Source organism: Oncorhynchus keta, chromosome 30, assembly GCF_023373465.1.
Source record: "Oncorhynchus keta strain PuntledgeMale-10-30-2019 chromosome 30, Oket_V2, whole genome shotgun sequence".
In the NCBI taxonomy this organism is placed as follows: Eukaryota; Metazoa; Chordata; class Actinopteri; order Salmoniformes; family Salmonidae; genus Oncorhynchus; species Oncorhynchus keta.
In genome coordinates this window covers 2,274,556-2,287,291 of record NC_068450.1, presented here as the reverse complement: position 1 = coordinate 2,287,291, position 12,736 = coordinate 2,274,556, and the positions used below count along the sequence as shown (strand labels likewise).

General features: G+C 42.9%; 1 protein-coding gene across 21 annotated transcripts in view; it reads right to left on the bottom strand.

The window, feature by feature from the left end:
• The window catches only part of LOC118377495 (highly divergent homeobox), an 86,285-nt gene that overhangs the window by 40,777 nt on the left and 32,772 nt on the right, over positions 1–12,736 (bottom strand). For 3 of the 21 annotated variants that reach the window (XM_052487215.1, XM_052487209.1, XM_052487202.1), the window contains exon 8: positions 12,579–12,658. The exons of 9 other annotated variants lie outside the window; for them this stretch is intronic. In XM_052487215.1, the coding sequence (XP_052343175.1) occupies positions 12,579–12,658 (80 nt within the window). Of the gene's footprint in view, positions 1–7,181; positions 7,317–7,608; positions 7,630–12,578; positions 12,659–12,736 lie in introns of those variants that run through there. 9 more of the 21 variants (XM_052487220.1, XM_052487218.1, XM_052487219.1 and 6 more) reach the window with 9 other exon arrangements.

Sequence of the window (12,736 nt, the reverse complement as noted above, 5' to 3'; positions counted from 1 at the left end):
TCTGGATTGTAACAGACAGCCAACAGAGTAACAGACAGGTAACAGAGTAACAGACATTCTGCATGGTAACAGACAGTAACAGACATTCTGGATGGTAACAGACAGTAACAGACATTCTGGATGGTAACAGACAGTAACAGACATTCTGGATGGTAACAGACAGTAACAGACATTCTGGATGGTAACAGACAGTAACAGACATTCTGGATGGTAACAGACAGTAACAGACATTCTGGATGGTAACAGACATTCTGGGTGGTAACAGACAGTCACAGACATTGTGGATGGTAACAGACAGTAACAGACACTATGGATGGTAACAGACAGTAACAGACATTCTGGATGGTAACAGACATTATGGATGGTAACAGACATTATGGATGGTAACAGACAGTAACAGACATTATGGATGGTAACAGACAGTAACAGACATTCTGGATGGTAACAGACAGTAACAGACATTATGGGTGGTCACAGACAGTAACAGTCACTCTGGGTGGTAACAGACAGTAACAGACATTCTGCATGGTAACAGACAGTAACAGTCACTCTGGATGGTCACAGACAGTAACAGACATTCTGGATGGTCACAGACAGTAACAGTCACTCTGGATGGTCACAGACAGTAACAGACATTCTGGATGGTCACAGACAGTAACAGACATTCTGGATGGTAACAGACAGTAACAGACATTCTGGATGGTAACAGACATTCTGGATGGTAACAGACATTCTGGATGGTAACAGACATTCTGGATGGTAACAGACATTCTGGATGGTAACAGACATTCTGGATGGTAACAGACATTCTGGATGGTCACAGACAGTAACAGACATTATGGATGGTAACAGACATTCTGGATGGTCACAGACAGTAACAGACATTCTGGATGGTAACAGACAGTAACAGACATTCTGGATGGTAACAGACATTCTGGATGGTGACAGACATTATGGATGGTAACAGACAGTAACAGACATTCTGGATGGTAACAGACATTCTGGATGGTGACAGACATTATGGATGGTAACAGACATTATGGATGGTGACAGACATTATGGATGGTAACAGACAGTAACAGACATTCTGGATGGTAACAGACATTATGGATGGTAACAGACATTCTGGATGGTAACAGACAGTAACAGACATTATGGATGGTAACAGACATTATGGATGGTAACAGACAGTAACAGACATTATGGATGGTAACAGACATTCTGGATGGTAACAGACAGTAACAGACATTATGGATGGTAACAGACATTATGGATGGTAACAGACAGTAACAGACATTATGGATGGTAACAGACATTATGGATGGTAACAGACAGTAACAGACATTATGGATGGTAACAGACATTAACAGACATTCTGGATGGTAACAGACAGTAACAGACATTCTGGGTGGTAACAGACATTCTGGGTGGTAACAGACAGTCACAGACATTGTGGATGGTAACAGACAGTAACAGACACTATGGATGGTAACAGACAGTAACAGACATTCTGGATGGTAACAGACATTCTGGATGGTAACAGACAGTAACAGACATTCTGGATGGTAACAGACAGTAACAGACATTATGGATGGTAACAGACATTAACAGACAATCTGGATGGTAACAGACATTCTGGATGGTAACAGACATTCTGGATGGTAACAGACATTCTGGATGGTAACAGACATTCTGGATGGTAACAGACATTATGGATGGTGACAGACATTATGGATGGTAACAGACATTCTGGATGGTGACAGACATTATGGATGGTAACAGACATTATGGATGGTGACAGACATTATGGATGGTAACAGACATTATGGATGGTAACAGACAGTAACAGACATTCTGGATGGTAACAGACATTCTGGATGGTAACAGACAGTAACAGACATTATGGATGGTAACAGACATTATGGATGGTAACAGACAGTAACAGACATTATGGATGGTAACAGACATTCTGGATGGTAACAGACAGTAACAGACATTATGGATGGTAACAGACATTATGGATGGTAACAGACAGTAACAGACATTATGGATGGTAACAGACATTATGGATGGTAACAGACAGTAACAGACATTATGGATGGTAACAGACATTAACAGACAATCTGGATGGTAACAGACATTATGGATGGTAACAGACATTCTGCATGGTAACAGACAGTCACAGACATTGTGGATGGTAACAGACAGTAACAGACACTATGGATGGTAACAGACAGCAACAGACACTATGGATGGTAACAGACAGTAACAGACATTCTGGATGGTAACAGACATTATGGATGGTAACAGACATTATGGATGGTAACAGACAGTAACAGACATTATGGATGGTAACAGACATTCTGGATGGTAACAGACAGTAACAGACATTCTGGATGGTAACAGACATTCTGGGTGGTAACAGACAGTCACAGACATTGTGGATGGTAACAGACAGTAACAGACACTATGGATGGTAACAGACAGCAACAGACACTATGGATGGTAACAGACAGTAACAGACATTATGGATGGTAACAGACAGTAACAGACATTATGGATGGTCACAGACAGTAACAGACATTCTGCATGGTCACAGACAGTAACAGTCACTCTGGGTGGTAACAGACAGTAACAGACATTCTGCATGGTAACAGACATTCTGGATGGTAACAGACATTCTGGATGGTGACAGACATTATGGATGGTAACAGACATTATGGATGGTAACAGACAGTAACAGACATTCTGGATGGTAACAGACAGTAACAGACATTCTGGATGGTAACAGACAGTAACAGACATTATGGATGGTAACAGACATTATGGATGGTAACAGACAGTAACAGACATTATGGATGGTAACAGACATTCTGGATGGTAACAGACAGTAACAGACATTATGGATGGTAACAGACATTATGGATGGTAACAGACAGTAACAGACATTATGGATGGTAACAGACATTATGGATGGTAACAGACAGTAACAGACATTATGGATGGTAACAGACATTAACAGACAATCTGGATGGTAACAGACATTATGGATGGTAACAGACATTCTGCATGGTAACAGACATTCTGCATGGTAACAGACAGTCACAGACATTGTGGATGGTAACAGACAGTAACAGACACTATGGATGGTAACAGACAGCAACAGACACTATGGATGGTAACAGACAGTAACAGACATTATGGATGGTAACAGACAGTAACAGACATTATGGATGGTAACAGACAGTAACAGACATTATGGATGGTAACAGACAGTAACAGACATTATGGATGGTACCAGACAGTAACAGACATTCTGGATGGTAACAGACAGTAACAGACATTCTGGATGGTAACAGACAGTAACAGACATTCTGGATGGTAACAGACATTCTGGGTGGTAACAGACAGTAACAGACATTCTGGATGGTAACAGACATTCTGGATGGTAACAGACAGTAACAGACACTATGGATGGCAACAGACACTATGGATGGTAACAGACAGTAACAGACATTATGGATGGTAACAGACATTATGGATGGTAACAGACAGTAACAGACATTATGGATGGTAACAGACAGTAACAGACATTCTGGATGGTAACAGACAGTAACAGACATTATGGGTGGTCACAGACAGTAACAGTCACTCTGGGTGGTAACAGACAGTAACAGACATTCTGGGTGGTAACAGACAGTAACAGACATTCTGGGTGGTAACAGACAGTAACAGTCACTCTGGGTGGTAACAGACATTCTGGGTGGTAACAGACAGTAACAGACATTCTGCATGGTAACAGACAGTAACATTCACTCTGGATGGTCACAGACAGTAACAGACATTCTGCATGGTCACAGACAGTAACAGTCACTCTGGATGGTCACAGACAGTAACAGACATTCTGGGCAGAGTAACAACAGACAGAGTCGTCAGGTCAGTTATTATGGAGTCTGTTTATTGTTGTGTCTGATACTAGACCAGACGTAGTGATAAGTAATGTAAAAGGCATTGTGAGCCCAGCACAGTTAGTTTAGGATCCTTCCACAGGCACAGGGTGTGGAGTGTTTGTGTGTGTCAGTACAGTCACTCTGGGTGGTAACAGACAGTAACAGACATTCTGGGTGGTAACAGACAGTAACAGACATTCTGGGTGGTAACAGACAGTCACAGACATTCTGGGTGGTAACAGACAGCCAACAGAGTAACAGACATTCTGGATGGTAACAGACAGTAACAGACATTCTGGATGGTAACAGACAGTAACAGACATTCTGGATGGTAACAGACAGTAACAGACATTCTGGATGGTAACAGACAGTAACAGACATTCTGGGTGGTAACAGACAGTAACAGACATTCTGGGTGGTAACAGACAGTAACAGACATTCTGGATGGTAACAGACAGTAACAGACATTCTGGGTGGTAACAGACAGTAACAGACATTCTGGGTGGTAACAGACAGTAACAGACATTCTGGGTGGTAACAGACAGTAACAGACATTCTGGATGGTAACAGACAGTAACAGACATTCTGCATGGTCACAGACAGTAACAGACATTCTGGGTGGTAACAGACAGTAACAGACATTATGCATGGTCACAGACAGTAACAGTCACTCTTGATGGTCACAGACAGTAACAGACATTCTGCATGGTCACAGACAGTAACAGACATTCTGCATGGTAACAGACAGTAACAGTCACTCTGGATGGTCACAGACAGTAACAGACATTCTGCATGGTCACAGACAGTAACAGACATTCTGCATGGTAACAGACAGTAACAGACATTCTGGGTGGTAACAGACAGTCACAGACATTCTGCAACAGACAGTAACAGGGTGGTAACAGACAGTAACAGTCACATTCTGGATGGTCACAGACAGTCACAGACATTCTGGGTAACAGACAGTAACAGACATTCTGCATGGTCACAGACAGTAACAGACATTCTGGGTGGTAACAGACAGTAACAGACATTCTGCATGGTAACAGACAGTAACAGACATTCTGCATGGTAACAGACAGTAACAGACATTCTGGGTGGTAACAGACAGTAACAGACATTCTGCATGGTAACAGACAGTAACAGACATTCTGGGTGGTAACAGACAGTAACAGACATTCTGCATGGTAACAGACAGTAACAGACATTCTGGGTGGTAACAGACAGTAACAGACATTCTGCATGGTCACAGACAGTAACAGACATTCTGGGTGGTAACAGACAGTAACAGACATTCTGCATGGTAACAGACAGTAACAGTCACTCTGGATGGTCACAGACAGTAACAGACATTCTGCATGGTAACAGACAGTAACAGAGTCACTCTGGATGGTAACAGACAGTAACAGTCACTCTGGATGGTCACAGACAGTAACAGACATTCTGGATGGTCACAGACAGTAACAGACATTCTGGATGGTAACAGACAGTAACAGACATTCTGGATGGTAACAGACAGTAACAGTCACTCTGGGTGTAACAGTAACAGACATTCTGCATGGTAACAGACAGTAACAGTCACTCTGGATGGTCACAGACAGTAACAGACATTCTGGATGGTCACAGACAGTAACAGTCACTCTGGATGGTCACAGACAGTAACAGATTCTGGGCAGAGTAACAACAACAGAGTCGTCAGGTCAGTTATTATGGAGTCTGTTTATTGTTGTGTCTGATACTAGACCAGACGTAGTGATAAGTAATGTAAAAGGCATTGTGAGCCCAGCACAGTTAGTTTAGGATCCTTCCACAGGCACAGGGTGTGGAGTGTTTGTGTGGTCAGTACAGTCACTCTGGGTGGTAACAGACAGTAACAGACAGACAGTAACAGTCACTCTGGGTGGTAACAGACACAGACATTCTGGATGGGTGGTAACAGACAGTAACAGACATTCTGGTGGTAACAGACAGTCACAGACATTCTGGGTGGTAACAGACAGTAACAGACAGTAGCAGACAGTAACATCCTCTGGATGGTAACAGACAGTAACAGACATAACAGAGTCTGGATGGTCAGTAACAGACATTCTGGATGGTAACAGACAGTAACACATTCTGGATGGTCAGTAACAGACATTCTGGTGGTAGACAGTAACAGACATTCTGGGCAGAGTAACAACAGACAGAGTCGTCAGGTCAGTTATTATGGAGTCTGTTTATTGTTGTGTCTGATACTAGACCAGACGTAGTGATAAGTAATGTAAAAGGCATTGTGAGCCCAGCACAGTTAGTTTAGGATCCTTCCACAGGCACAGGGTGTGAGTGTTTGTGTGTGTCAGTACAGTCACTCTGGTCCGGTCTCAGTCTCTACTTCCTCTGATACAGACTGACTCGTTGAGCTCAGCAATCAATGAACCGTCTTCGTTTACAGTGACCAATGGGAGGTCCTTGTTAGGGTTGACCAATGGTGTCTCGTCATTGCTCCCGGCCACGGGGACTCGTGATTGGATGCAGAGTTTGTTGTTATGGAGATGGCGTTGGCTCCTCCCCTCTGGACTCATGTCCCAGTCTGATCTGCAGGCTGAGGTAGACTGGCTAGAGTTCCCTACACACACACACACACACACACAATGCTGTTTCGAAATGAAATGATGTTGTGTATGTGCATGTACATGTAAGTGTAAGTGTGGTTGTGTGTGTGTACCTGTTGCCTGTCCAGGTTGTTGGTCCTTACAGCGGTCAGAAGACTCTTGGTGAGGTCTCCAACTCATAATATCTCTGATTCTGATTCTCTAGTTGGCTCTCCAGATACTGTACCTCCTCAAGCTGAAACACACAAGACAACATGGCATACTGGCCTATACACATCATGGTATGGCTGTTGTGTGTGTGTGTGTGTGTGTGTGTGTGTGTGTGTGTGTGTGTGTGTGTGTGTGTGTGTGTGTGTGTGTGTGTGTGTGTGTGTGTCTGTGTCTGTGTGTGTGTCTGTGTGTGTGTGTCTGTCTGTGTGTGTGTCTGTGTCTGTGTGTCTGTGTCTGTGTGTGTGTCTGTGTGTGTGTGTGTCTGTGTGTGTCTGTGTGTGTGTGTCTGTGTGTGTGTGTCTGTGTGTGTGTCTGTGTCTGTGTGTGTGTCTGTGTGTGTGTGTGTCTGTGTGTGTGTGTCTGTGTGTGTGTCTGTGTGTGTCTGTGTCTGTGTGTGTCTGTGTGTGTGTGTGTGTGTGTGTTCCATCACCTTAAACTCCAGGAGGTTCTGCATGTTTTCCATATCAGATCCGACCATCTCAACACCATCATCATCATCATCATCATCATCAATCACCTCTATCTTCTGTCAGGAAACACAACCCTTTATAATCAGTGACTAAATCTGTCCAGGAAACACAACCCTTTATAATCAGTGACTAAATCTGTCAGGAAACACAACCCTATATAATCAGTGGCTAAATCTGTCAGGAAACACAACCCTATATAATCAGTGGCTAAATCTGTCAGGAAACACAACCCTTTATAATCAGTGGCTAAATCTGTCAGGAAACACAACCCTTTATAATCAGTGGCTAAATCTGTCAGGAAACACAACCCTTTATAATCAGTGGCTAAATCTGTCAGGAAACACAACCCTTTTATAATCAGTGACTAAATCTGTCAGGAAACACAACCTATATAATCAGTGGCTAAATCTCAATGCTCTTCTTTACATTCCCATGTTTACAGTGTAAAGTAACAGTCCCTCTAGTATCATAACAGGGTCTCTAGTCTCTCTAGTATCATAACAGGGTCTCTATAGTCTCTAGTATCATAACAGGGTCTCTAGTCTCTCTAGTATCATAACAGGGTCTCTAGTCACTCTAGTATCATAACAGGGTCTCTAGTCACTCTAGTATCATAACAGGGTCTCTAGTCTCTCTAGTATCATAACAGGGTCTCTAGTCTCTCTAGTATCATAACAGGGTCTCTATAGTCTCTAGTATCATAACAGGGTCTCTATAGTCTAGTATCATAACAGGGTCTATATAGTCTCTCTAGTATCATAACAGGGTCTCTAGTCTCTCTAGTATCATAACAGGGTCTCTATAGTCTCTAGTATCATAACAGGGTCTCTATAGTCTCTAGTATCATAACAGGGTCTCTATAGTCTCTAGTATCATAACAGGGTCTCTAGTCTCTAGTATCATAACAGGGTCTCTAGTCACTCTAGTATCATAACAGGGTCTCTATAGTCTCTAGTATCATAACAGGGTCTCTAGTCTCTCTAGTATCATAACAGGGTCTCTATAGTCTAGTATCATAACAGGGTCTCTAGTCTCTCTAGTATCAACAGGGTCTCTAGTCTCTCTAGTATCATAACAGGGTATCTATAGTCTCTAGTATCATAACAGGGCCTCTAGTCTCTCTAGTATCATAACAGGGTCTCTAGTCTCTCTAGTGTCATAACAGGGTCTCTAGTGTCATAACAGGGTCTCTAGTCTCTCTAGTATCATAACATGGTCTCTCTAGTGTCATAACAGGGTCTCTCTAGTCTCTAGTATCATAACAGGGTCTCTCTAGTCTCTCGTATCATAACAGGGTCTCTCTAGTCTCTCGTATCATAACAGGGTCTCTCTAGTATCATAACAGGGTCTCTCTAGTATCATAACAGGGTCTCTAGTATCATAACAGGGTCTCTCTACTATCATAACAGGGTCTCTCTAGTATCATAACAGGGTCTCTAGTCTCTAGTATCATAACAGGGTCTCTCTAGTCTCTCGTATCATAACAGGGTCTCTCTAGTCTCTCGTATCATAACAGGGTCTCTCTAGTCTCTCGTATCATAACAGGGTCTCTCTAGTGTCATAACAGGGTCTCTCTAGTGTCATAACAGGGTCTCTCTAGTGTCATAACAGGGTCTCTCTAGTGTCATAACATGGTCTCTAGTGTCATAACAGGGTCTCTCTAGTCTCTAGTATCATAACAGGGTCTCTCTAGTCTCTCGTATCATAACAGGGTCTCTCTAGTCTCTCGTATCATAACAGGGTCTCTCTAGTGTCATAACAGGGTCTCTCTAGTGTCATAACAGGGTCTCTCTAGTGTCATAACAGGGTCTCTCTAGTGTCATAACAGGGTCTCTCTAGTGTCATAACAGGGTCTCTCTAGTATCATAACAGGGTCTCTCTAGTGTCATAACAGGGTCTCTATTATCATAACAGGGTCTCTAGTATCATAACAGGGTCTCTAGTATCATAACAGTGTCTCTCTAGTCTCTAGTATCATAACAGGTCTCTCTAGTCTCTCGTATCTAACAGGGTCTCTCTAGTCTCTAGTGTCATAACAGGGTCTCTAGTATCATAACAGGGTCTCTCTAGTGTCATAACAGGGTCTCTAGTATCATAACAGGGTCTCTCTAGTCTCTAGTGTCATAACAGGGTCTCTAGTATCATAACAGTGTCTCTAGTATCATAACAGGGTCTCTAGTGTCATAACAGGGTCTCTAGTATCATAACAGGGTCTCTATTATCATAACAGGGTCTCTCTAGTATCATAACAGGGTCTCTAGTGTCATAACAGTGTCTCTAGTGTCATAACAGTGTCTCTCTAGTCTCTAGTATCATAACAGGGTCTCTCTAGTCTCTCGTATCATAACAGGGTCTCTCTAGTCTCTAGTGTCATAACAGGGTCTCTCTAGTGTCATAACAGTGTCTCTAGTATCATAACAGGGTCTCTAGTATCATAACAGGGTCTCTAGTGTCATAACAGGGTCTCTAGTATCATAACAGGGTCTCTAGTATCATAACAGGGTCTCTAGTGTCATAACAGGGTCTCTAGTGTCATAACAGGGTCTCTAGTGTCATAACAGGGTCTCTCTAGTGTCATAACAGGGTCTCTAGTGTCATAACAGGGTCTCTGGTGTCATAACAGGGTCTCTAGTCTCTCTAGTGTCATAACAGGGTCTCTAGTATCATAACAGGGTCTCTCTAGTATCATAACAGGGTCTCTAGTGCCATAACAGGGTCTCTAGTGCCATAACAGGGTCTCTAGTGCCATAACAGGGTCTCTAGTGTCATAACAGGGTCTCTCGTGTCATCAAACAGGGTCTCTCGTGTCATAACAGGGTCTCTGTGTCATAACAGGGTCTCTAGTGTCATAACAGGGTCTCTAGTGTCATAACAGGGTCTCTCTAGTCTCTCTAGTATCATAACAGGGTCTCTTGTGTCATAACAGGGTCTCCAGTGTCATAACAGGGTCTCTAGTATCATAACAGGGTCTCTCTAGTATCATAAAAGGGTCTCTAGTATCATAACAGGGTCTCTAGTATCATAACAGGGTCTCTCTAGTCTCTCTAGTGTCATAACAGGGTCATTCTAGTGTCATAACAGGGTCTCTAGTATCATAACAGGGTCTCTCTAATCAAATCAAATCAAATTTATTTATATAGCCCTTCGTACATCAGCTGATATCTCAAAGTGCTGTACAGAAACCCAGCCTAAAACCCCAAACAGCAAACAATGCAGGTGTAAAAGCACGTATCATAACAGGGCCTCTAGTATCATAACAGGGTCTCTAGTATCATAACAGGGTCTCTAGTGTCATAACAGGGTCTCTAGTATCATAACAGGGTCTCTAGTCTCTCTAGTGTCATAACAGGGTCTCTAGTATCATAACAGGGTCTCTCTCGTATCATAACAGGGTCTCTAGTGTCATAACAGGGTCTCTCTAGTGTCATAACAGGGTCTCTAGTCTCTCTAGTATCATAACAGGGTCTCTTGTGTCATAACAGGGTCTCTAGTGTCATAACAGTCTCTAGTATCATAACAGGGTCTCTATTATCATAACAGGGTCTCTCTAGTATCATAACAGGGTCTCTAGTATCATAACAGGGTCTCTAGTATCATAACAGGGTCTCTAGTATCATAACAGGGTCTCTAGTATCATAACAGGGTCTCTAGTATCATAACAGGGTCTCTAGTATCATAACAGGGTCTCTCGTATCATAACAGGGTCTCTAGTATCATAACAGGGTCTCTAGTGTCATAACAGGGTCTCTAGTGTCATAACAGGGTCTCTAGTATCATAACAGGGTCTCTGGTGTCATAACAGGGTCTCTAGTCTCTCTAGTGTCATAACAGGGTCTCTAGTGTCATAACAGGGTCTCTCTCGTATCATAACAGGGTCTCTAGTGTCATAACAGGGTCTCTCTAGTGTCATAACAGGGTCTCTCTAGTGTCATAACAGGGTCTCTCTAGTGTCATAACAGGGTCTCTAGTGTCATAACAGGGTCTCTAGTGTCATAACAGGGTCTCTAGTGTCATAACAGGGTCTCTCTAGTGTCATAACAGGGTCTCTAGTGTCATAACAGGGTCTCTCTAGTGTCATAACAGGGTCTCTCTAGTGTCATAACAGGGTCTCTAGTGTCATAACAGGGTCTCTCTAGTGTCATAACAGGGTCTCTCTAGTGTCATAACAGGGTCTCTCTAGTGTCATAACAGGGTCTCTAGTATCATAACAGGGTCTCTCTCGTATCATAACAGGGTCTCTAGTGTCATAACAGGGTCTCTAGTGTCATAACAGGGTCTCTCTAGTGTCATAACAGGGTCTCTAGTGTCATAACAGGGTCTCTAGTGTCATAACAGGGTCTCTCGTGTCATAACAGGGTCTCTCGTGTCATAACAGGGTCTCTCTAGTATCATAACAGGGTCATTCTAGTGTCATAACAGGGTCTCTCTAGTGTTATTAACAGGGTCTCTCTAGTATCATAACAGGGTCATTCTAGTGTCATAACAGGGTCTCTCTAGTGTAATAACAGTGTAGTGTACTAGTGTCATAACAGGGTCTCTAGTATCATAACAGGGTCTCTAGTCTCTCTAGTATCATAACAGGGTCTCTAGTGTCATAACAGGGTCTCTAGTCTCTCTAGTATCATAACAGGGTCTCTAGTCTCTCTAGTATCATAACAGGGTCTCTAGTCTCTCTAGTATCATAACAGGGTCTCTAGTGTCATAACAGGGTCTCTAGTATCATAACAGGGTCTCTCTCGTGTCTCTAGTGTCATAGCAGTGTCCCCTAGTGTAATAACAGTGTAGTGTACTAGTGTCATAACAGGGTCTCTCTAGTGTCATAACAGGGTCTCTAGTGTTATAACAGGGTCTCTAGTGTCATAACAGGGTCTCTCTAGTGTCATAACAGGGTCTCTCTAGTGTCATAACAGGGTCTCTAGTATCATAACAGGGTCATTCTAGTGTCATAACAGGGTCTCTCTACTGTAATAACAGTGTAGTGTACTAGTGTCATAACAGGGTCTCTCTAGTGTCATAACAGGGTCTCTCTAGTGTTATAACAGGGTCTCTCTAGTGTTATAACAGGGTCTCTAGTGTCATAACAGGGTCTCTAGTATCATAACAGGGTCTCGTGTCTCTAGTGTCATAGCAGTGTCCTCTAGTGTAATAACAGTGTAGTGTACTAGTGTCATAACAGGGTCTCTCTAGTGTAATAACAGTGTAGTGTACTAGTGTCATAACAGGGTCTCTAGTGTCATAACAGGGTCTCTCTAGTGTCATAACAGGGTCTCTCTAGTATCATAACAGGGTCATGCTAGTGTCATAGCAGTGTCCTCTACTGTAATAACAGTGTAGTGTACTAGTGTATACTGCAGTACCACGTCGTGAGCCATGGGAGCGCTGCTGCTGTCCTCTACTCCATTCTCTTCTTCCCTCTGGTACGAATCACTGGTCCCATCTAAAACAACAACACTGTTACACTGGACACTGCTACTGGGGTGGTTGTGTGTGTGTGTGTGTGTGTGTGTGTGTGTGT